At 41.1% G+C, this 26647-nt stretch overlaps 1 protein-coding gene across 2 annotated transcripts; it reads right to left on the bottom strand.

Moving 5' to 3' along the window:
- Positions 1–2385: 2385 nt before the first annotated feature.
- Positions 2386–25768, bottom strand: LOC146666021 (AP2-associated protein kinase 1-like). 2 transcript variants are annotated; one of them, XR_014912715.1, is made up of 21 exons: positions 24732–25768; positions 23364–23482; positions 22045–22153; positions 21652–21794; positions 20430–20551; positions 20041–20122; positions 18651–18783; positions 18445–18548; positions 18057–18139; positions 17743–17903; positions 17131–17252; positions 16678–17016; positions 16262–16407; positions 15990–16165; positions 15818–15907; positions 10532–10627; positions 9491–9598; positions 8875–9045; positions 7631–7738; positions 3886–7310; positions 2968–3092 (listed from the first exon to the last, which is right to left on the bottom strand). XR_014912715.1 is itself a non-coding variant. In XM_085413829.1 (20 exons), exons 1-20 carry the CDS (start codon positions 24892–24894, stop codon positions 2413–2415), a joined length of 3255 nt encoding a protein of 1084 aa, XP_085269955.1. In that variant the 5' UTR covers positions 24895–25768; the 3' UTR covers positions 2386–2412. The 2 variants fall into 2 exon arrangements, 1 of the variants encoding a protein (XP_085269955.1); XM_085413829.1 differs by lacking the exon at positions 3886–7310 and having other exon boundaries at positions 2386–3092.
- Between the last annotated feature and the right edge of the window lie 879 nt (positions 25769–26647).

Consider the following 26647-nt stretch of genomic DNA (forward strand, 5'->3'; position numbering starts at 1 on the left):
GGCACGCAGTGTGTTCAGAGGTGCTCTTCTGCATACCTTGATTCTAAAGTGATTATTTGAGTTATAGTGGCGGGGAACTGCTAGATATTTAGTCTTTTTTGGACTGTTCTCTGTAGACCCTAGAGATGGTTGTGTGGGAAAATCCCAGCAGATCAGCACTTTCTGAAATACTCAGACCAGCCTGTCTGGAACCAACAACCATGCCACGTTCAAAGTCACTTACATCACTCTGCTCTGCTCACTTTGAACATCAGCAGATCATCTTAATCATGTCTACGTGCCTAAATGCGTTGGGCTGCTGCCACGTGATTGGCTGACTTTTGTGCTAACAAGCCGTTTATTCAGTGTGCCTAATAAAATGGCAAGTTCATGTATATCGTTGCGATAGGTTAAACCATATTACAACACATTTTCAGCGATATGCTTTTCGGGTGAGATGTGGCTCTCTATAACAAAAGACAGGGGAAAATGCATTATGTAACAATCCAGAGCAGCCGGTCAGCTGATTTTCATTAAACTCAGATCTCCTAAAATAAATCCTAATGTAACTTTTCCATGTGTTTTTGTTCAGTTTTTTTCACCAGTAGGAAATGCTTTCGCAGACACGCGCAGGCAGACTTGCAGTCCTGTGAGCGGTGAGCTCATGGAGGCGTGTCAAAGAAAACTTCCAGAAGCAGAGGCAGCAGTGGGATTAAAGGCAGCAAACTGCCGAAGTGAAAGCAAAATATAACCATTATGACCTGGAGATGTGGAAGAAGGTGTTTATGTATCCTAATGCTGGCAAAGAATTCACATGAAAGCAAGAAAAAGATTCATTCAGTTTGCAGCTATACAGGGGAGAGTGTTTGTCTTCTTTTATTAACCTACGCCATCAATGCGAGAAGGAGCAGCAGTGTTTGTGCAGCTCTTTCTCCCCCATACCTTTAAAAACAGTCAAAATAAATGGAGTACTATGCTTTTGCTGAGGTTTGCTAGTGCTACTGTTTACCTTGGCTGCACAAACAATGGCAGTGAGTGTCTTCAGGCAGCTTAATCACCCCCAGTCATGCAGATTTATGAGCCACGGTGCAGCTTACACACAGCCTTGAGCTAATTTATAATAAATCTCTCGTGCTTATCTATTTCCCTTCAGCTATATAAATCTTTAGAGGTTAATCTTCAAAATCTGGACGATCCAAACAGAGTCAGACAAAAAACTTAATAGTTTCAGCTTATGTCTCTTACAACACATTCAGAACAGAAATGTGACCATTGTTTGTCAAAGCAGTGAATAAAAAGATCTCCATTGTGTTCATAATTCATTTATTTTCACTGGTGATATTTCCTAAAGTCCAGTATTAATAATCAGATAGTATAGATTCAAAAAAATACTACGCATGAACAAAATACTTTTCCAGCAAAGGCAGTATGGTTTATAAAAAAGTCCACATCTTTGCCAAAGTGTGAAGCAAAACTGGAAACAAATTCTTGTAAACCATAAAAAAAAACTCACTGAAGTAGCAGTTTATTGGAAATGAACTTGGTTTTTCTAAGAGTTTCTACAAACACATAAAACGCCAATGATTTAAACTAACAGATATGATATATAACTTCTTTAAAGATCATTATAAGGAGCTTGTAAAATTGGCTGTGCTATAATGACAGCAGTTAGTGGGAACTAACTGGGAACAACAGGGGTAGCTTGTGAGTAATCAATTCATTCTTTGGGAACTTTATTCTGAATAACGTACAGCTGCAGGTTTAGTAAATCTACAATGCTTTAACTCGGTTCATTTGAAAGCAGCAAATATGAAGAAACATTTAGTTTTGTAGAATTTCTTTGGTTTATAGCAAAAGATTTGGTGTCAGTGGGAACACTAAGTCAGTTTGTCGACCAGCTTTGAGTCATTTTGGAAAACAAAGGCACAATCTGTATTCTAAATGTGAACTAAGGAGGAAACCGCAACAACATTATAAACACAACTACTCACAATTACAGCACCTACTGTATTAGATCGAAGTTGTTTGTGTTTTCTATAATGCTAGAATGCTCATGATTTTCTTTCCTCTCAAAATGTGACACATGGAGGGATTTCCTTAAAAAACTTAAATTAACTTTTGTCAGTGACAGATCCATGAACGATGACCATTTTAGCCAAAGCTCAAACTATTTGTAAAGTGCTGATGTGATGCACTGCGGTTCTCAGACTGAAGACGGATCTCATGGCTGAGGTAGAACATCAAGTTTTAACATGAACTGGTTTAAGGATTACTTCAATTATTTTAAATAGCCAACAATAATCTCAAAAGTAAAATTACACCAGAGATTTAAGTAATACTGCCACTGAACTATATGTTGGCTTCTTCATTACTTGCAAAAAAAAAAAAAAAAAAAAAAGCTCCTAATTGTTTTTTTTAAAGATGATTATATAATCAGGGTTTCTCCTGAGAACATCTTGGTTGAAATGGTGCAGCGGTAAACGGGTCATCGAGAGCTCTACCCCCTATGGTCCAGGAATGTAACGGCCCCACAGCTACTGAGCCTACGGCGGCTTGCTGACCGATCCTGGAGACGACCCGGTGCACGGCCACCGGCTGCTGAAGCAAAGGAGTCTCTGGAGCCGCTCGTCTACTCTGAAAAACGTGAGAAAATGGCGTTCTAGCTGAATGACGCGGTTTGCTGGCTTGGATTTGCTGTGCACCAGACTTAAATACACAAGTGTTGATAGGAACTTCTTTGGTGGTTTCCTGCCTCTTTCCAAACGGGGCCTGGAGGAAAACATCAGACACCTCAACAGGTTTATGAGACGCCACCTTAGTTTCTTTTGCTGGAGTCTTAAAAGGGGCCAGCTGGAAGACATCAGAGGTAAACTGGCTGTCTGGAGGCTGGAATTGGGATTCTTGGTCTAATAGTGTGAAATGAAGACTGGTGCGAGGAGTTTGTCTGGTATGGTGTTGACTGTACCATTCATCTGTCAGCAACATGTGTTTATCATAGACACATGATGCAGTCCTCTGCTGGACTCTCAGCTTTTGTTTTTCCTCTGCGAGCTGCACAGAAGCTGCTGTCCAGGCGGCTCGCAGCTCATTGCTGTTCGGCTCCCTCTGCAGGTCTGTATGAGGAAGAGACACGAGAAAGGTCACCTAGGGAGAATGATGCACGAGAGCTTTTCAACACAGTGACATTTCTTTTCTTATTATTTTTATATTGAAAAGAAATTGATGCTTAATTTAAAAAGAATCAAGTAAACTGCTCCTTGTGACAAAAATCATAGTATTGTCAAAATGGTGCAACATACACTGAGAAAAAAAAAAAAAAAAATCAAGGAAACGGTTGATCATTAGTTTAACACAAACTTTAGTTAAACTTCAAGGATATCTTTTCACCTGCTTTGGTGCAAATCACAGTGGCCAGGCATTCATAAAATGAATTCTAATTCAAAGTTTTTTTTATTAAATGAATGTACACTGAGTTATCTGATGCATGTTAAAAGTCAAAAACTTGTTAGGAAAATGTGCTGGGGCACAAAAGTGTTCAGCTATGCCAGCGTGATCTGTCAGACCTGTATCACGAATAACTGGAATTATGTAATACAGTGTATGAAGGAGTAACTGTTGCTGTTTAATTGCTCCTTTAAAATTCATTATTGATTAAAAATGGATGATTACATTAATAATTATGTAATTGAAAACCTCCATGATGATGTTAGACTAAAAAAAAAAAAAAAAGTTTCCTTTAAAAGCATGCATATAAAAATATTAACTGAAAAAACAAATAATGGAGCTATTAAACTGCCTCAATACCAACACAGAAAACGTGGCGTAAGAAAAAAAAAAATTCAAAAAAATAGACAAATTAAATTAAATTAGAATTAAATCGAGCATGAAGCTGCTGTTTCGTCTTACCTGAGTAGAGGTAAGGTGTTTCCCAGGGAGATTCTTATTAATGCTTTAAACCTATCCTCCTACATAATAACATCACATTTAATAGATTATTTACATACAAAATCCTATTCGAAGCCTTTACTTCAGGTAGATATCATTATAGCAAACAAAAAAAAGTTGAGCATAAATAGAAATATCAGGATAAATAAACAATGTAGTCTTTATAAACCACTTACACAATTAGCATAGAATCAATACTCGACAAGCTGACATTCACATTTGTACTTTATTTGCCATCCCTTTATAATTCTTTAGTTATCTCACAAAAATAGAAGGAGCACACAATATCACAGCTCTGACGCGGGATTGGGCCCTAATGACAGGAGGCGTCTCAAAACACTCAGTAATATCAGGTAATGGGCAGTGGCCACTTTTGGCAAAAACAAGAGAGGAGAAAACAAACAAATGACCAAAAAAAGAAGAACAAAATAAAAGAGGGGCTTCTGTTTCACATCAAGGAATCGTCTCGATTGGCTTTTTTTTTGTGTCTTCCCACTGATTTCAACGGCACACTGGCAGCTACAGGGAGAAAGCTCGGGAGTTGCATAGGTTCAAACAGTGACTGCAAAAGACTGAGCTGTTCAGTGGAAGGATCGTAAAGAGGATGCTCAAAAACACAAGCTGACCTGCAGTCATTACGCCTGCTTTTAAAACAGCTTCCTCCACCTCTTTTTTCCTGCAGATTTATGAGGACCAAAAATTTGATGTACTCAAAACACTTCCAATTTTGGGGGCAGAGACAGATAAACTGAAATAACACAGGAGCCGATATAGTGTACGTAATTAAACCTGCTAGCATGAAACTTCTGGTCTTCTTATTAGATCTTGCACAAACATATCAGGACATTTAGAGTGTCCTTTACAAAATAACTTTTTAGCGAGTAAAAGGTACACGGAAGCAAGTATCTTCATTGGATCCTACGGACACATCAATATTGCTGACTACAGAGCTGATCCTTTCTAACTCATGACAGCGATGCTGTCTGATAATTGAACCACAGCTACAGCAGGAGTGCAGTATGTTCACTGAAAGACTGGCAGACTGGCAGAGTAGACCTCTCCACACTTCACAGAGCCCCTCACACGTTTCACATCTGTAATTCAATAACTGCAATACGGAGAGCAGACCTCGAGAGGACAACGAGACAGGGAGCAGTAAGCCAATACTGTACATTTCCAGCTCTCGGAGAGAGCAATGTAGCTCTGACTACCTGAGAGAATTTAGAATGGGAGGAGGGTCAGGGCCTGTGCTTTCAGAGGAGACGTGACCGTCGTCATATTTGCAGCAAACATCAACACAAACAGGCTACTGGAAAAAACACAGCCAACAATTTGGACTCCACGCACACACACACGTCATAACACTGTATACCAACACACATGAACGTAACATTCAACAACACTGCCATGCTTTTTGATATGAATCCTGTGACCACTAAAACCGGCTAAGCAACAAAAACAAAAAGAAAAAAAGAAAAGAAAAAGAAACGACTTTAAAAGCACAATTTCAAATGAAGCGCATCAACTCCCGCTCTGAAGAAGACTGTTCTGAATAAAAATATAATCCTTCATCAGTTCATGTAAACAAACAGAACACAGGCTCACTTTCATTTCACGAAGATAGAATAAGACATAGGATTCAGTCTGGCCTTTCAGACTGAACAGACTAGGGTTATCATCTATACATTTTCAATGTACTGACAATTATTGAGTAGATAGAACCAAGAAAGAAAGAAAAAAAACTTCCTTAACACATAATTCCACAAAGAGGAATGAGATATTTATATATATTCTTCAATATTATTGAATGATTATGGTGTTAAGAATCATAGATAGATTTTGTATTATAGACTAATATTTATTTCTTACATTCATTCTCTAACACGCTATAATATTAACACGTATTAACAGGGAGAGAGAGATTTCACAAGTAAAGCAATATGTTTTCCACAAGTAAAGCTTTATGACAATGACTTCATATAATATACGGTCTGGATAGGAGCCTGCAGGGAGTTGCAGATATCTATTTACACAAATTAGGAGTAAACAAACATAAGGAATGCAGAAGGAATTGCACAATGTGGAATGAATATGCTAATGTGAAAATAATTTGTGAAATGATGCGTTAGTGCCAAGAAATGATATGAATAGTCATGTATGCTCTGCCTATATATAACTGCTACTTTATATCCTATTACTGCTGATTTTTCAAATTATTGTCATGCATTACTATCGATATGGCACGCTGCTATTAACACAGATAAATGACCCCGTTTCATCATTTTTAATTCCAACCCTATCTATTGCCTGCCTTGAGGACGAAAGTAAAAAAAAAAAAAGAAATACGAAGAAGCTCAAAATAAGAGCATAAAAGAAAGCGTGCTGGCTCTCACTGCGTGGTTGGACATACTGTATTTTGCTAGTAGTTCAGTTTTGTGGTGACGTTGTCATTTTGCTTTCAGAAATCCAGCAGTTTGCTTCTTTTATTATTATTATTATTATTATTTTATGGCACTTCACTGAGGTTATGGCTGTCTGGTTTCCAGATTGTAACACCGTTTAATGTTTCTCAGCCTAATCTATAGCAGCTTTAAATTTTTAAGCTATTCCTTCCTACAGCTCTGACAGAGGTAACGTTTCTGCAACTGTGCAAATCAGGCTACATGACTAAGTTTCAAAGAAGTTTGGCTTTTACAGGAATAAACCTCATTTGAATAAATGGTCACTCAATTTTTTTTCTGCATGTTTTTTTTCATTAAAATGTGCAAATAAATCTGGGGAGGAGAATTTAAAAAGGCAAACGACGACAAATTCACTTGCGCACGATTATAACTACAACCACTTAGAACTATGCTTATTATACATTACAACAATGATCTTCTATAGTTTGCTATAAGGAATAATGCAGTGTTTTTCAGACAAACTGGACAGCTGTATTATATCCTGATTGACAGAAATGGTGTAATGGTTCATCTTTAGAAAGTATGATGATGATACGTTTGCGTATTGGCCACTCTTCCAGAATGCACAATACATGATGCAAGGAGATAAAACATGACGGTGAAGGTGAGAGATGAGAAGTCAAGATAGGCCAGATGATTGGATCGATATGGTGGAAAGGACAGGAATGGAAAAAAGCACTGAAAGGTGATTTCTACTGCAGCAACTACAATGCTGATGACAGCCAAGGGGTGCAGGAAGCTAGCTATGACAACAGTGTTGATCGCTGTTATGCTATGCCAGTCTATAATCCAGTGTTACAGCTTCTATGGGGGGGGAGAGTGCCTACAAGTCGATGAGCTGGTCCACCAGCAACAGGGAGCGGGCCAAGCTGGGAAGGCTGGATTCAGAGCCGCCACTGTTACTGCGCGAGTGGCCTCCTGAAACTGGCCGAGAGACAAAAAAGGAGGGGAGGGAGGCAAAGGGGTCGAGACGGATACAAGCAAACAGAGGTGAGGAGGGGCGCAGGAGCGGGAGTCACATAAAGCAATCAAAGCAAGGGGGAGAGAGGTCAAGAAAGAGAAAAGAGAAAGAGAGGGCTGAATTTACCCATTTCCTTCTACAGGTTTTCAAACATTACTTTGACTGAGCATGTAGAATAATACAGCTAGCTGGTCTGCGTCTCAGTAAATATCACTGCGATTCATTTTTTTCTGGAACCATCTTTCCCATCCAGTGCTTCCTAGAGTAGAGTGTAAAGACATACCTTGGGAATTCTTTCGGCCTGTGACGGGAATAGGGTCAAACTCATCCTCTGTACCAGCCTCTGCGCTGGGTTGCTGGGACTCAAAGTCTGAGATCAGGAGAGACGAGTCTGCACAAAATAAAAGCCAAATAATCCCAAAAAAGAAAACCTTTGAAGTGAAACTAGAGGTAGCTCTAAGGAAAACAATTTTATAAGGGCTTTATAGTGTAGCTGCTTCTTCCACATATAATTTAAGACATTAGTGATAATACGAGCCATTATTGTTCCTCATTACAATAAAAATGTTCTAAAAAAGACAAAAAAAACCCAGCCATTACTCCAAAAACGTATCTGCTGCACAAAGCCTGTTTGATAAGATGCTATGAGGAGAGGCCTGTAGTTATTGTTTTCATGCAGCTGGTGCACAGTCAGGCTGTGATTTGAAGCTGGCACTGTCAACGACAGTCAAAGGCTTTTGTTCACCAGCCAAGAAGCGAAAAACTAAACCACAGCTGTACAGCTCTCACTTTGTGACATAGAGAACACTTCCACAGATTAATTACTTTGCCTTCATTTTTAACTTTTAAAGATTAAGTGAAACACAAGACACACAAACAGGAAAAAAACTAAACAAAACAAAAAACACATGAGGCCAGTCGAGAACATTTTGAATGAAAATGGTTTTGTTAAGCTGTGCTTCTGATGCCACTCAGTGGTGAAAATGTCTTTTTTCTGAATGGTGAATCAGAAAACCAACTCCACTTGGTGAGGATTTCTTTGATCATTTGGTTTCAATGCCTCCCCTTTTTCCACACAGAGGCACAGCAGAAGGCTACATGGAGCCAGACAACAGCCTGCTGCAACATCCACATTAGCTTTTCTGCTAAAGTGTCATTCTTAATTAGCCAACAAAAATAAGACCAAACATGCACCTTTGTGGTAATTCCAAAGCTTGCAGGATAATTAACTGAAGAGGCTGCAGCACTGAACTACAACTGCACATCTCACTTTCACTGGTTAGGTGCTGATATTGTCTTCAGTCTTCAAAACTGTAGCTGACAACAGATGTCGGTTTCTGCTCCCCAGCTAGTGTTCGACAGCAGAGCTCAGTCTGCTGCATGACTGAGATGGTAAAGAACATCGTTGGTGCTATGTCTCTAAGGAAAACACCGCTACCCACAATACAGGAAAGTTTCTGTCAAAGATCACGGTAGGCAGGTCATAGGTAATGCTGCTTTCAGTTCAGCCCTGGCAGAGTTCCTTACCTGCTTTAGGCTGTATGGAGTCTCCAGACAACAGGCTGAAATCATCCAAAGCAGAGGCAGCAGAAGTGGGAGCAGAAGACACAGAGGAAGTTGCACTGCTTGCTGCCAGGGGGGCAGATGGACCAGAGATCAGAGAGCAGCCCAGGAGAGAGTCGTCTGCCGTGAGAGGATCTGAGACAAGTCAGGACAGGTGGACAAAGGAAGAGGTCTTCTTATGGTTGAATTTTCACTGACAACAAGTAAACAGATGAATGCACAGCCTGTCAGTGAGGTTTCTTCTACTACTTTCAAACATTAAAAGAGCCAAGTGTGAAGTTATACACAAAGGTAAATATAAATAAACTTCCCTCTTCTTATTTATAGGGTTTTTTAAATAATGGAAAGGAAAACTATAAATAGCGTTACACTATAATATCTGAAACGCCTTAATTGCTTTTTTTTTTTTAAACCTTTCCATGTATTTGATGCATTTTTAAACACAGAAACTTGAATACACACACACACACACACACACACACACACACACACACACACACACACACACACACACACACACACACACACACACACACACACACACACACACACACACACACACACACACACACACACACACCTTTTGCAGACTCTTCCACATTCCCACCAAAAGGATCGGATAATGACAGGAGGTCAGGAAGCATGAGTGAAGATGTGTCTGGAGATTTGAGTCCTTCAATCAGTTTCTCTAAAACCCAGTGGAAAGATAAGAGGGAGACAAATGAGACATATTTAAGCACAACTGTGTCAAAAATGTAAAGATGTTAAGTCACAGGCATTCACACAAAGCTCAAAACATTGCCCGGAGTTCAATGTTGTCTAAACTGAAGAATTTACTGATAAAAGAAGCTTGCACACCTTCACCAAGTAGCCTGCTCGAACTTAAAACTTTCAAGGATTCCATTCAGTTCCAGTTTGTAATTTCTGTCTGGGGGTATAGCTCTGTTCTGCAACCTTCTTACCCTGTCCTTACATTCAAAAGCAGTAGGTTGGGCTAACAACAGTCGGAGTCCAGTACAGGGCTAAGCAGGCAGGCTAGAAATCGCTGCCCTAAGTAAATAACTGTAATTTGGCATCTTAATCAAAAAATAATAATGGACTATTTTTTTCTCTTTTTGTGTAAAACAATAAATTTGTAAATTCATACTAACATCAATAAATACATTTAGGCATATATTAGTGAGCTTGTATATATACTGGTGTAACTATTACAGAAACATAAAAGATGATTTGGTAATTACCAATACTGCTAATTTAGGGCAGCTGGGGCATAAACCTTTCCTGTGGTGGTGGTCTAATAATTTTGTTAAACAATATATTTGGATAATATAATGCTAAAGTGTTTTGTTGTGCAAAAATTAAAAACCATTTCCTGTTACTGGGTTCAGGAGAAGGGCATAGATGGACACACAACCTGAGAACATCATGCCTAGCAAGAACTATTGCTGGAACGTACGCTACCAGGTAAGCCTGATGCTGATCTGATTTTCTTTAATATTGCAAAAGGCATCGGCATGTGTGGCGAAGAATGGGCTCGCTACTTAAAACAAATCAGGAAATTTAGAAATAACAGTTCACACATATGCAAGCAGTATACTAATCCACAAAGACAGGCATTTACCTGGTGCATCTGACAGCTCAAGGGTATGGAAAGGATCAGGGACAGCCAGCAGCAAGGCTCCTGATTCCACATCAAGAATGGATGTTGGTCTTTCAACTAGAAAGCAGAGGAGGTGTAGAGAGGTGTCATAAAGGAAAGATTTATAATCCATGACATAAGGTTGGAAAATTACACTAAAAATACAAAAGGAAAACAGCCTGATTATGCTCCAGTGCAAATTTGATTCAAAAGCAGATCCAACAACCATGCTTTAAAACTGAGGCTAATGAACTTACCTAACCTCACTAAGTGCAATACCTGTTTATTCGTTTCACAATTAAAAAACAATTGACTTGTCTCATGAAGTAAAAGTGTCCTTTAGATGATCAGCGGTGCTTTAGAAAACTATTTCATAATAAAATAAATATTTGTTTCAGGTCAGGTCTGAACATCTCATCGATGAATGAGTCGTCTTTACATCGTTTTGATTCTGTTATTTTGTTGTTTATCCCATAATGAAGGACATGTGGAAATCATGACAGTTGTTGGTGATATTAATTCACAGCTATTTCTCTTTCATAAATACCACCTGACTAATCAGTTATCTAATCTGTGATGTTTATTTTCAAACATAGTTTGCAACAGACTTTCAGACAAAATACAACAACACTTATACATTTTCCACATCATCAGCTGAACGCTTTCCCGTAGCGAAGTGACAGTTACACAGTTCATGTAACTGTAACGGCCAAGGTATTTATATACAACATATTCTATCAGCTGGAAATCTATATAAAAGAAAAAAAAGAATATCACCAGGGACGATTTAGTGAAGACGTTGAAATAAAATGAGCACAGCTGATTTTAAAACCAAAACTCTGCACTGGAGCTGGTCAGGTTTGCAGGATAGTTAACTACAGTGATTGAGCCAAGTTAAAAGAGAGCCAGCATAGCTTAGTTAACAGTTTAACACACACTACAGTGCAGCCCTGTTGTTTTCCAAAGCTCATTAAAGCTATCAGATTATAGGATTAGGCGCATGCGCCAACCAGCGTGCAGCCTGTTACAGTCGCTCCTGCTTTTCTCTTAGTTTAGCTCTTTTTTCTTACGTATTCTTTTTTTTTCTGACTTGTATTTTCCTCCGTTTTCTATCTCTTACTCAATCATGTGGATTGAGAGAGTTTTTGTTCTTCTGGTGGCCGTGGAACTGTTACTTTTATCATGGAACGGGACCGCGGCACATCTCCTACACGCACGGACTGTTTACTCCAGAGATCAGCTGATCGCCCTGATGCCGGCCGGCTCGCTGGCCAGGCCCGCAGAAGTGCCCGCAGAAGTACCAGCTGAAATTTGGAGGAAAACACATCGGGGATGCAGAGGTCAAGGACAGAAGAGAAGAAAAAAGGTGACGGTGAGACAGCGGAGGCTCGAAGCGAGGAGGAGGTTTAAACCGTGTCTGCCGTCTATCGTGATGGGAAATGTGCGATCGTTGGCAAGTAAAATCGACGAGCTCTCAGCACTGGTACGGAGTCAGAGGGAATACCGAGAGTGTAGCCTGATGTGTTTCACCGAATCATGGCTGCACCAGGTCATTCCCGATGAGAATGCTTCCGTGGAAGGCTTCCACACTGTTCAGGCGGACAGGGACAGCATCGCTAGCGGTAAGCGTAAAGGAGGTGGGCTTGCTGTTTTAGTTAACAACCGGTGGTGTAACCCTGCCAACATAACAATCAAAGAAAGGATTTGTTGCCCGGACACTGAACTGTGTGCTGTTGGACTCAGGCCGTATTATTTACCCAGGGAATTCTCTCACGTCATCTTGGTGGCTGTTTATGTTCCCCCCTCTGCTAACCCCACAGCTGCATGTGACACTATCCACTCTGCCATAGCTCGGCTACAGACTCAGCACCCGAGTGCCTTTATTGTGATCTCGGGTGACTTCAACCATGTATCACTGGACAATACACTACCAACATTCAAACAATATGTGGACTGTCCCACCAGGGGAGAGAAAACTTTAGACTTACTGTATGCTAACGTCAAGGATGCATACAGCTCCTCCTCCCTCCCCCCACTTGGTAGGTCAGATCATAACCTGATTCACCTCACCCCCCGCTATGTGCCAATTGTGAGGAGGGAACCTGTGACCACCAGGACTGTTAGGAGGTGGTCAGAGGAGGCAATAGCGGAACTACAGGGCTGTTTCGAGGTGACCGACTGGGAAACACTCTGTGAGCCTCACGCCGAGGACATCAATGGGCTTACTGAGTGTATCACAGACTACATAACTTTCTGCACCGACTCCATTGTTCCAGCTCAGACTGTTCATTGTTACCCAAATAACAAGCCGTGGGTGACTAAGGACATCAAAGCCCTCCTCAACAACAAGAAGAGGGCTTTCAGAGGGGGCAACAAAGAGGAGGTGAGGAAGGTCCAGGTGTTACTAAAGGACAAGATCAGAGAGGCTAAGGACAATTACAGGAGGAAGCTGGAGTGGAAACTCCAGCAGAACAGCATGAGAGAGGTGTGGAGGGGCATGAAGACCATCACTGGATTCAGGCCAACCAACAGCAGGGGAGCTGAGGGAGGTGAGAATAGAGCCGACGAGTTGAATCTGTTTTTCAATAGATTCGACACCACAGTGTCTGCTCCCACCCCCACAACCTCACCTGCAGTCAGCCTGGAATCCAGAGCCACACCACTGTGCCAGCCTCTCTCTTCACATGTTGCCTCCTGTGAGATTCCTGACACCCCTCCCCCACCCATCACCTTCACTCAATACCAGGTTGAGATGCAAATGAGGAGACTTCACTCAGGCAAGTCTGCTGGACCAGACGGAGTGAGTCCCCTTGTCCTCAAGACCTGTGCCCCCCAGCTGTGTGGAGTCTTTCATAAACTGTTTATGCTGAGTCTGAGTCTGCAGAGGGTCCCGGTGATGTGGAAGACATCATGCCTCGTCCCTGTACCAAAGACGCCTCGTCCCAGTGGCCCCCAGGATTACAGGCCCGTGGCACTGACCTCCCACATCATGAAGACCCTGGAAAGGCTCATCCTGGACCAGCTGCGACCCATAGTAAGACCACATCTGGATCCCCTTCAGTTCGCTTATCAGCCTCGTCTCGGAACAGAGGACGCCATCATCTACCTGCTCAATCGTGTCTACACCCATCTGGACCAGCCGGCGAGCACTGTGAGGGTCATGTTTTTTGACTTTTCCAGTGCTTTCAACACCATCAGGCCGACCCTCCTGGGTGATAAGTTAGCAGCGATGCAGGTGGATGCTTCTCTGGTGTCCTGGATTGTTGATTACCTGACAGGAAGACCACAATATGTACGTCTCCCACAGTGTGTGTCTGACAAGGTGATTAGCAACACAGGGGCACCACAGGGGACTGTCCTCTCCCCCTTCCTCTTCACCCTCTACACCACAGACTTCAGCCACTGCACAGAGACCTGCCATCTTCAGAAGTTTTCTGATGACTCTGCGGTGGTTGGATGCATCAGCAGGGATGATGAGACAGAGTACCGGGCTGTGGTCGACTCCTTTGTCACGTGGTGTGAGCAGAATCATCTGCAGCTCAACGTGGCAAAGACCAAGGAACTGATCGTGGACTTCAGGAAGACCAGGAAACACTTGACCCCTGTTTCAATCCAGGGGGTCAGTGTTGACATTGTGGAGGACTATAAATACCTTGGAGTACACATTGACAATAAACTGGACTGGGCTAAAAACACCACAGCACTTTACAGGAAGGGCCAGAGTCGTCTCTATTTTTTGAGGCGACTGAGGTCCTTCAACATCTGCCAGAAAATGCTGAGGATTTTCTATGAGTCTGTGGTGGCCAGTGCGATCCTCTATGCTGTTGCATGCTGGGGGAGCAGGCTGAGGGTCGCAGATGCCAACAGACTTAATAAACTGATCCGTAAGGCCAGCAATGTTGTGGGGATGGAGCTGGACTCCCTCAAGGTGGTGTCGGAGAGGCGGATGCTGTCCAAGATAAAGACAATGTTGGATAACACCTCCCACCCACTCCATGACATGTTGGTCAGTCACAGGAGCTCGTTCAGTGAGAGACTGAGATTACCGAAAAGCACCACTGAACGACACAGGAAATCATTCCTGCCTGTGGCTATCTCCCTGTACAACGCATCCACTTAACACACTGTTTGCTGCTACAACTACACATGTTTCTTTTCCAAATATTTATTTATAAGTGACTTATGTATGTATGTATGTATATATATGTATATATTGTACTATTCTTAGTTAGCGTATTGTCTGTCTTGTCTTAATGTTGGTTTAAAATGGAGCACTGTAACAAAAAATAATTTCCCCCAGGGATCAATAAAGTATTCTGATTCTGATTCTGATTCTGATTAAGAGGTTTACTTTTAAAGTTTCTCCTCCAGATTTTATAGTGCAGAGCTTCATGTGGAACAAAAGGAGGGAAAAAAACATAGTATAGATAACAGTAAATATCATCTACAGCGGTCTTAATAAACTCATGCTAGTGTTAGATGATATGATGACAATCATAAGATTAATTATCAAGATTCATTTATTCACACTAGCTCTTCTCCACAGTGTGTCTTTTGTCCTGTCTCCCTCCCCTCACCCCTTACTGAGTGGCAGTAGATGGCTGCCTCTCCCTGAGGCTGGCTCTGCTGGAGGTTTCTTCCTGTTAAAAGGAAGTTTTTCCTTCCCACTGTCTCTAAGTTAAGGCTTATATGGGGTTTTCTCTGTATTATTGTAGAGTCTCTTGTTCCTAAACTTCCTGATACTGTTATATTTATTAAGGATAGCATTAAAGTACAATGAGATCATTTTAGTTTGACAAGATCACCTTCATATTTTGTATCTACTTGTTTCATTAGTTTATTACATGCTTATATTTTTTGCATTTTTATAATCACAGTTTCGATTATAATAGTAAATGTAATCAATCAAGGATCACTTAGACCAGCGGTCCCCAACCCCCGGGGTCACGGACCAGTACCGGCTGCGAGAGTTGAGGCTCGGGTATGAAATTCATGGTTTTCAGGCGTTAATTTTTTTTTATTGTTTTTATCGTTAACTTGGTGTCCCTGGGTCTTTTCCCGTGTGTTATGAATAATTCTTTTTTTTTTGGTACCGGCATTGGTTTTATTTTGTTGTATCTATCCGCGACACCTTAAAGACCAGTCCATGAAAATATTGTCGGACATAAACCAGTCAGTGGCGCAAAAAAGGTTGGGGACCGTTGACTTAGACCACACAGAAGAAAAACTATGTGAATTATCCTATCCTATGTGTAAAAACTCACATACCAGTTTCCTGTGGGGTGGTATCAACAGCTGAGGCCTGAAGGCCTGGTATCAACTCTTCTGAAGCAGTTGTTTCAGTATCTGGGGTTAGGTCTGATAAAAGGAGAGTCTCTGTCATTCACTGTTTATCCTATTTTAAAAATACTGCACATGAACATTAGCATGCAGATGTTACCATTAGCCTTTTTGGCATCACTTGTAAACTCCTCAGCAGTGAGATTGGAGAAGTTGTCATCATCAAAGGGGTTCCACGCTGGCTGTGTAGGGGTGTTTGTGGTGGCACCAGAAGCAGGAACATTTTTACTTTGGTCCTGTACTGCATCACTAAGATTTGGCTGAGACGGAAGTGATCTGAAAGTAAACATCAACAACAGCAGCAAAACCTCATAAATAAACCAAATAGGAGAAGCTGTAGTTGAATATTATTGAAGAAAATGTGACACTTACTGATTGAGAGCTGCTTCTTCATTAGCTCCCTGTGGCTGCTGTGAGGAGTCGCTCTCTGGAACTGCAGAAACAGCAGGAGCTGTGGCGTCACTCGCTGTGCGTTGGTGGTTTAGTTCTTCAGTTGTCTTTGGAGTAGCAGGTGGGGTCTGATCAAAAGAGGCAAAGGAAGCCAAAATATCAAAAATCAACAACTATTTAATTTAGAAAGACAGCTAATTGTGTTCACAAGAGGAAGAATATAAAAAAACAACACATTTGTTCACATTTTGAACTGACTCTGGTTGATGAGACAGAGAAACACTTTAGATCAGGACATGCCACACGTAGATTAAGGGGAAAAGGATGACGTTGACAGCTCTGCAGTGCTGGTATTTAGGCATTGTTTGAAGCTAGATGTTTGCCAGCAAGCCACTTACTGTCTCAGCTGGTTTTTGGCTGCTCTCAGTAGCGCCAGGCTGAGCCTGGGTAGCTGACGGTTGAGTTATCTGCTGCTGAGATACTGCAGGCTTGCTGGGGGAAGGCTGCGCCTCTGGCTGTTGAGCCAGGCTGGCCTGCTTACGACGAGCTGGGCGCTGAGGCGGGGCTGGGCTGGATGGGGTCTGTGCTCCTTGTTGGGAGGCTGAGCTCACAACAGAGGTGGGTGTAGTCTGTTGCTGTACTGTTGGCTGTGCTTGTGGTTGGATGTCAGCTTTGGTCACCGGTGATGCCACTGCTGCTGGTGCTGCTGTCTCTGCAGCTGGAGCTGGCTGCACAGCCTAACATGCAAAGATTTTAACATTTGAAAGGAACTGTCACTCAAAAACAGTAGATCTGCAAATAAAAGCAACTTATAATCTGTTTTGTTAAAGAAGACACAATGGTCAGTGAACCTGCTTCTGTAGAGCTGCAGTCTGATTTGAATTATTTTGTGACTGAATGAGAGGCAGAGCTGAAGCCTGAGCCTTCTGTGACTGAAGAGCTGCAGCTGGCTGAGAGAGATCTAAACTGACTCCTGCAGACAAAAACACAAAAGAGCGCATTACTCTACAGTCAGTGGAGACAATTTGATCTGAATACTTGCACAGATGCTCAAAAGACCTAATGTGAAGCAACACAAACAAGTTTATTTGAATTTAAAAACAACAACAACAAAAAAACGATATAACGCTCATCAAAATGCATTAAAGTGAATTAAACAGTCTATTAAACGCAAACACATCAAAGTGATTCATCACACAAAAAAGAACCTACAGTACCTGAAGCATTGTTATAAGTGAAAGCAGAGAAATTCATTTCATAATCACTTTGGGGTTTTGGTTAGATAACTTTAATTTGCATGAGTCTTCACCTGTTTATTTGAGCTGTTCTTGTTGAGAATTGAGGTATTCAACGTGCACACAAAGGATTAGAGACATCCCTGTATTTATTCTCATCCTTATTCAAAAGACTGGTTTTCTTTTCCTGTGACAGACAGGAAAATAAGGACAGAGTGCTGTACGTACCCACAGGCTGTGCTGCACCAATAGGGAGATTAGCCCGCTTGCGAGGGGTCAGAGCAGCAGGCTGGATGGGTAAGATGCCAGCAGCAGGCTGGGTGTGGACTGCTTTGGGCCTCTGGCGAGGGGTGATGGAGGTTTCAGTGGTGGGAATTGGATCTGTCAGTCTGGCAACAAAGGGAGGATGTTGGCCTTCTTGTTAATCATGGCAAACAGTGTTAACATAATTATTTAATGAGTATCAGAATACAGATGATACCTAATTACTTCTACGTTACTACAGCTTTAATGGTAACACAGTGAAAGCAGGTCATGCTTGCCTGGGCTTAGCCTGGCTCTTCTTTGCTGCCGCAGCCTCGCTAGCTTTGACTGGCTCAGGAAGTTTGGAAGGAATCGGAGAATTCTTGTTTATGAAAAAAAAAGGAAAGGCTTTACAATGAAGTCTGCACAGATTTTACAAAGAGATCTGCAATGAGAAAATCAATGTTTCACACACAAAAAAGTTTTTTTTAACTAAAATATCATCAGGACTAACAAGTATTTTACACTCTATGAAAATAAAGAATCCAAGCTTATCTTCCTCCCACAGCGTGACAACTGGCCTGTATCCATATGTAGGTCAGGCAGAGAACCCATAGCAGAGTCTCGATGAGACAAAGTCAAGCAAATCCAAATTTTTGACTACTTCTGGTGCCAAGAGGCACTGACCTTCACATTTTGAACAGGGCACGTCCGCTGAGCTAGTTTGAAAGCAAAATAGGACACCTGGTAGATATCTGGTCTCTTGTCTGGATCTGGCTCCAGCGTGTACCCTGAAACATACCGTGTACATAAAAATGAAAGTCTCAACAAGGTAGACACCAGTCTGTTAGTAGATATGAAATTTATGCTTCTGAAATGTAAGCGGTACTAACGAATGAGGCAGTGAAGATCATAAGAGTAACGGGAATTATCTGGAATAGTGAAACTGCCATCACAGATGGCCACCTGGCTTTCACCAAAGGGCAAAGTGAAGAAGCACAGCTTGTACAGCAAACAGCCCAGTGCCTGGAGAAGACAACCACATGCATGCCCGAGAAGAGAGGAGGATAATTCATCAAATATGGTGATAAGAAAGTATTTCCCATCCAAACACCAGTTGAGATAGCACTATAAATTTGTGTATTAACATCATAGCTATTTCACAAACCTAGAGATTTTATATTTTTGTTTTTAAGACGTGTTTAATCTTTGGCTATAATGTCAAACTTGCAGTACTGTGCAAAGGTCTTGAGCACCTTTATTTCTTTAAAATTTTGCTAGGAAAATGAGAAATATGTGCGATGCTTTATTGAAACTGCAAACATACACAGAAATATAGTATATAAGGAAAAAACACAAGCCTCAAACCAAAGGTGGTCATATTTGGTATGACCAGCTTTACACTTGAACACAGTCTGAAGTCAAGTTCTTTAAGTAATCTTCAGGAACAGTTCTCCAGGCTTCTTGAAGGACATTCAAAGCTCTTCTTTGGATGCTGGCTGCCTTTTTTTTGTTCTCTGTCAGATAGATCTCACATTGCTTCAATTATGTTGAGGTCTGTGATCTGGGGAGGCCAATCCATGACTGATAGTGTTGCATTGTGTTTTTAACCAGATATGCTTTTACTACGTTGGCAGTGAGGTTGGAATCACTGTCATGCTGAGAAACTTAAGCAGTTGAAATTGGACTAAACTCAGATGGTATTGAAAATATGATGGTATTTTTCTGCATTTTACAATTCCATCAATTTTGACAAGATCTCCATCACCACTGGCAGAAATTCAACCCCAAACACATTCTCCACTGTGCTTTACGGATGGCTGTAGACATTCACTGTTGTACCTCTCTCTTGACCTCTTCCATACTTTTTGTAAATAATTTCAACTAAAACTTTTTTCCCTATTTCTTAAGAACACGTCTTTCAGATACTGTTCCTCTTCTCTAGTTAGTTTTTTTAGACCTGCAGGAATCATAAACTACTCTTTTATGCCTGTGAAACTGCGTTATTTTCGGTAGTTTTGCAAACAAACGTGTTTTCTGTGACAGGCTGCTAGTAAAAAAACGATTAAATGATTCACACACAAAGAAAAAAGTCTGGCTCCTTGGAAGCAAAATAGAAATAAATGAGAGGTTGGCTCAAGACTTTTGCACAATATTGTAGTTTAAGCCAAACATTACATTTAAGTTGAGATTTATACCAGGTACCAGTATATGCTGCATGTATTAACTCATCACGACTACCATGCATCATGAATATCACAGCAGTCTGCAATCTTCACTCACCCAGATGTCTGCCTTCGTGGTGATGATCTTATTGTTGTAGAGGTTCACCATTTCTGGAGCACGATATGATAAGGTGGTATACCTGCAATAAGGGACAGCTACAGATTTTTAGTGAGGTATTGAAAAAAGATAACTTGCTTAGCACAATGTGCTTATAAATGCAAACAAATGAGTTTTGCTTTCAGATATCACAAATTAAACCTAAAAACAGAACCTTTCAATTCCACACAACGGTGAAATATTGAGAAAGTTCAAAAACATAATAAAATAAAGAAAAAAAACAAAACAATGAAGCTGCTTAGGAATTTAAAAATGCAGTCAGTTTCTGTGCCACATTACCTAGAAAATGTGCAAATGAATGAAAGTTGAGGATGAAAAGAGGCACAAACTTTTTGATCTCTTCCTCCACAGCAGCCACTCCTTCAGTCTGAGGGCTCTGGAACTTGTCAGTGGCGCTACCAAAGTCGCACAGCACATAATGACCCTTATCGTGCAGGAGGATGTTCTCCACCTGCAGACATACAAGACGTAACTCACACAGTGACGTGCAGGGCTGCTTGCTTTGAGGACAATACAGGGTTTTTATCGTGAAAGGAATAATTTTGGCAGTAAGCGATGAGCCACACTGCCAAGTCAAATAACGGCCTTTGTTTCTTGCAAGATCTGAGATTGAAATAATAATAAAAGGTGCACTGCATCTATAATCTACACCTTCACATTATGACTTTCAGATTGTAGCCACATTCAAAACTTGCACGTTCCTCTCGATATGCTCTAAAGACTCTGTCACACATTATTTTTGAGGTTTTATCACTAAAAAACAACAACAACAACAACAACAAAAAAAATAAATCAAAAGCAAATCTGTAATACACTGAAGTCCATATAATTCTATATAATTACTGAGTGACAGTAACCAGAGACTAATGAGACAGCTGCTGACTGAGTGGAAGTTATTTGAAGTATTTTTAAAACTACCCTTTTCTTCTCTTTATCAATCAACTCACAGCATAGTGCTTAAAAACGGAGTAAAATATTAATAGCTCTATATATTTGTGCATGTTCTCTTGTGTACCAATGATTGAATCAATCAATATTTGTATTAAAACAAACAGCCACTTTGAAATCTTTTATACTTTGTTCTAGGCCATTTTCTCACATTAATGCCAAATTCTTTTGAGTCAGGGAACATTTTCCACATTTTCCTCTGACATGTCGCACACTCCACAAAATAATCTGCCTGCACTAGTGTGGTTTATATAAGGACGGTGCCAGGATGGGAGTATCTTGACAGTAGGTGTTGGCCAACTGTTCTTTCTTAAAGCAGAGGGTACATAGCAGTGAATTACTGGCTGTTCACATATGACTTCAAAAAGCTGGGACAGAGCCTAAACTGACTTTGCTTCTGTGCACCCAACCCTGAGCTTTAAAGGTTCAAAAACTTAAAGGTTAAAAAAACTGCATAAAACTTTATGCAAAAGCCAATAGCAGTTATCCTGACTCCAGTTGAGACTGGAAGTTGTTAATTTGTGGAAAAAAAATATCAAACAAACCAGAGAAAAAGATAACTGCTGCAGTTTTAGAGTGAGTGTCAGTGGCAAAATGTGTCACCTTAAGGTCTCTGTGGATGATAGGTGTCTTGCGTTGGTGCAAACGAGAAACAGCGTCACAGGTGTCACAGAAGATCTGCAGCACCTCAGCTTCAGTGAAACCAGTCTGCAGCCTCTGATTCATCAAATTGACCACCTGACCTCCTGCAAAATACCATCCAATTAGGCAGCACATTGAAAAACAGAGGAAATTAACTAAAGAAGTATTTGATTTTACCTTAACTTCTGCATGTTCTATCACAATTTTTTTCAGACTTATCGTGTAATCGTGTTTTGATTCATTTAATAGCACAACTGCACTTTAACAAATCCATCCTGAAATTGAAAGGCCAACAGAAATTTAAATTCTTTCAATAATCAAGGCATGAGGTTTCACTTCGCTTTCAGCACTCACCCTTGCAGTAATCCATTAGTATAAGCACCTCCCATACGTCCCTCGATCCCATAGCTGTGATACTGGAGTCCAGATAACCAACAATATTCTTGTGACCAACTAGATCTTTCTGCAAGAACACAAACACAAAATGTTTCCATTTCTTTCTATAAAAGAAAGTAACCCATTCATTCGATAAGGTCAGCGTTTTGAGATGTAGTATGAGACGTTCATCTGCAGGGGCAGTGTCAATGGAGAGCTGAAATCTAAACTCTATTATGTAATAAAAAAAAAAAGTCAAGTAGTACAGCCCAGGTGAAGCACCATCTGCTTGTGTATGAGTGTGTTTGTGTGTCTCAATGAGAGTGTGCGAGACACAAAGCGAGAAAGACTGAGATGTGACGAAATCCCTGAATGCTGGGGAAGCCCCATCTTCACAGCGAATACTGGAGTCAGTTAATTGATTAATTGATTGATCGATCATACTTTATTCATCCCGAAGGAAATTGGATTAAGGCTGCCAGCCGTGCCAGCGCCATCTTACCCTTCCGACCATACATGCATTACACAAACATCACATGGGGAAGACAGGTCAGTTGGCTTCAGAAGCAAAATAAAGCCAACGATGAAAATAATTCTATGAAGTGTTTGTTTAATTATACAATCTGCCATGTTTTAATAATTTGAACACCTGTTGCCATATATTTCTTCCTTGGTTCTTTCTGGAGTGCTGCCTTGAACGGAAAACTATACAGACTCTAACATCAAAGACAAATACAGGATAGCCATCAAAAATGCTGTCAAACTTTCCAAGACCCATAATAGACTATTCATATTTTGTGGTAGGCTACCATGGCATTAATATCTGTTTATATACTAAATATATATATTCCCTAGAAATCTTTACTTTAGAGTAATGTAAACATCTTTATGTATAACATATTTATAGCAGATATATGCAGATCAATGTTATTTCATGTGATCAGAGATGTGTCAAACACCCATCCTTTTTTTAATATACCTTACCAATAATAAATGCTTAGAAAATAACAATTCATTAAGGAATAAACAGCCCATTAATCTGGTTATTTATATCAAACCATGAAAGGCAAATGAAAAACAGCACACTAAGTACTAGGATGGCAAATGTGGTAGAACAATCCAAACAAGCCTGCTGCAGGGTGTGCATTGCTCTTACTTATTCTGGACAGAATGAGGCATCTGTGGATTTCTTCTGAAGGACTTTTTTGTGCTTGCCTTACGTGATTTTACCCAGCATGCCAAACCACGACAGCTTAAAGGGAAAGTCTGTGGAGAAATGTTTAGTCTCAGTCACTCACCATTATTTGAATCTCACGCTTGCAGACCTGGAGATCGTGTTCGTTGTTGACGTACATCCTCTTCAGAGCACAACGAACCCCTTGGTTTGTCTTCACGAGGAACACGATTGCAAAGCCACCTGCATGATGCAGAGAAACGACACATTTAAAATGTGCATTCAAAATAAAATCAAAACATCAATCTTATGAACCTTATCAGGATACCATGATTTTGAACATTTAGCAGACGTGCTCATTTTTAAGCCTCAATTCTTCAGCAACTGTCGAGCTTTCTATCCATGTATATTCTCACATCAAAAAGCACAATCAGCACCAAATGGCACCGCCTTATAGCATAATATCTATTAGTCATGTCATTGCTGCGGGGTTTACGTAGAGGCCTACATTGAGGCCTAACCATCTGGTATAGCTCAGACCACAAATTTGCTGTGCAGAGTTTAGCTGTGGAGTCATCAATTTCAGGCAGACATCACAGCTTACATTGCATCCTTCGCTCATCATGTGTAATGGCAGTATGGTACTATACATCTGCAAGAGCATCAGTCTAGTTTGAGGGTTTAGAGCCACGTCTGGAGCGTCTATGTGACTACAGTAAAAGCTGACATCGCGATGAGCTGTCCTGCACTGTTTTCTTGTATTATATGAAGACTGGGCACTCGCCGTGTAGCTGGCAGCCTAACAGAACTGATTAAAAGCATAGATACTGTGCAGTCTTTGGTTCAGAGAGCTCCTGGTAGAATAAAGGGGTGTCTAAGTTAGACAAGAGACTTTAAGAATAGATTAATGCAAGCATTACAACAGAATATACACAGCTAATGTTCACACAAGCCTATTCACTTGCTACTGGACATTAGAAATGCACACTCAGACTAAATGTATTGGTTTAACATAACTGTTAAAACTACTTTTTAGTGGTCAGGTTTCAGGCTTCTTATACAGCACCCATTATATTATCCTGATGTTCCACGTTTTCCTGCCAATGGCTGTTCTTACAAAAACCTTGAATACAGAATCTCTTTGACAGTAAACCTTTCATTTCAAAGAAATCACACATATGCCTGACATCAGGTACATCTCCACCTGCTTGAATCACTCATCTGATTCACAAGAGCTAAAAGAAAATTGTATGCATGTGTGTTAGTCAGAGTACAGTTTGGATGAAGTAGCTTGCCTATGTTTAGCATTTATGTACCTGAAATACATAGATTCACAGCTCCATTATCCCTGTGGGAATGATACAAGGTTGCATCTCTGTTATGCGACCCATGCACTGGGCATGCAGGACACATATCATATATCAGGAGACAAGAGAACGGGCAAAAACAAACAAACAAATGGCATCATCTGGTCTTTGCAACTCTTTCTTACCTTCAGCAATTATCTCTTCAACAGTGACTTGGTGTCGCCCGACAGTAAAGGCTCGTCCAATGAAATTGCCGCCTGCGTGGCTGGACCCCGAGCTGCTCCCTCCTCCTCCAGAACCAGGCCCGGAGCTGACTAACTCCCGACGGGAATCAAAGAACTTCCTCATAGTGTCAAAATGACAGGGGTATTTGCGGCTTCAGATGAGCTGTAGGTCCTTGTATGCACAATTATTGCAGTGATATAGATAATAAAGCAGCTCAGACTGTAACCCTAACGAGTCTATGTGGAGCCTGTAGTGATGCCTTTATGATATATAATATTGTGAGAACTCAGGTTTCTGGTGGCAAATTTCCCATTTGCTTGCCAGATCAAGACAGTTGGTGATAGCTAGAGCCGTTGCGACTAACTGTTATGTAAGTGAATTACACCACCCAGGAGGCTAAAGCATCTCCGGAGAAAGTATTTCTTTAGCTATCAATCCAGCTGTTCACGGTCGGCTGCTGCTGACGGCGATAACATTCGGTCCATCTCCATCTCGTCCAGCCATTTTTAGGCTAGCTCAATGCTAGCTACTTACGCGCTATGACATTTCGTGTACGTTAAGGTTATCCAGGTTATCCTCTGAAGATAATGTCTTCGGGTGCGATGTAACCGACGTGTAACTTGTCTGACAGCGTTGCCAGCAAAAATATTTCCATCCTCAGCCAAGTGGAGCGACCGTTTGTTGCCACATAGCTAGCTGACCGTGTCGCTATTTAATTGCTTCCATTTACAATAAATAAATAAAAAAAACTATGATTTTAGTTGGCTAACGCATTAGCGCGATGAAGCCTCTCATCAACACAAACAAGCGTCGAATCGACAGTAGACTGAAGACTCCGCCTGTCGCAGTTATAGCTGCGAATATGTAATCACAGACTCTGACATCTACCAAAACAGTAGACAGAGGTTTCAGCCCAGCGGTATAATCTCTGCAACCACAGCAATCTTTGGCTTCCACCGTTATCGCAACATCCTAGCTGTTGCTGTTGACGAGCGGACGGAATTATGGGTATTGTAGTTCAGAGCGCAGCTGCAGCCTCCCCCTAGCTTATGTGATCATGTGACGCGATTACGTCACGTCGCTCGCACGCGTGCATCCAAATGATAAAATAAAATTCAATTATATAAAGACATATTCTGCATTTATGTTTTACTTTCGATTTTATAGGTTTAATTAAAAAACAATCGAGACAAAAATAATGTCATTTTATGTTACAATTTACGTTGTGTATGTTCAATTTCATGGAATAAAGTGATTGAAAATAAAAAAAAAACATTAGAATATATTTATAATTTACTATTACGGAGCCCCCCAGGGGACATGGGAAAAAAAAAAATTAGGGAGGAAAAAAAAAATTAGGGAGAAAAAAAAAATTAAGACGGACTTTTGCGAGATCTCCAACCAATGCGGCAGCTACTTAGTTGTAATATTACTCTTTCTGGGTCACAAAATACACTTTTAAGATATTTTGAGGCGTGAATGTAGTTGTGTAAACGTCAGATACCTGCTCGGTTTACAAGACATCACATATTTGCAAAAGAGCTCCGACGTTTTTGGAGATCTGACACCCACTAGCTCGAAGCTAACGGGAGGTCGAGACCTACTACAGCCGGGAGGAACACCGCTTTCCCGGCACATCGTGCCTCGACCTCCCGGTCGGCTTCGAGCTGGCGGCCACTAGCTCGAAGCTAACGGGAAGTCGAGACCTACTACAGCCGGGAGGAACACCGCTTTCCCGGCACATCGTGCCTCGACCTCCCGGTCGGCTTCGAGCTGGCGGCCTCCGAAGAATGCGGCTAAAACTTTTGCGAGATCTCGCAATACTTTTGCGAGATCTCGCAGATCTCGCAATACTTTTGCGAGCGCTCGCAATACT

The sequence above is a fragment of the Rhamphochromis longiceps genome, linkage group LG7 (genome assembly GCF_057381845.1).
Source record: "Rhamphochromis longiceps isolate RC_006_pf linkage group LG7, R_longiceps_female_GT1.1, whole genome shotgun sequence".
Taxonomy (NCBI): Eukaryota; Metazoa; Chordata; class Actinopteri; order Cichliformes; family Cichlidae; genus Rhamphochromis; species Rhamphochromis longiceps.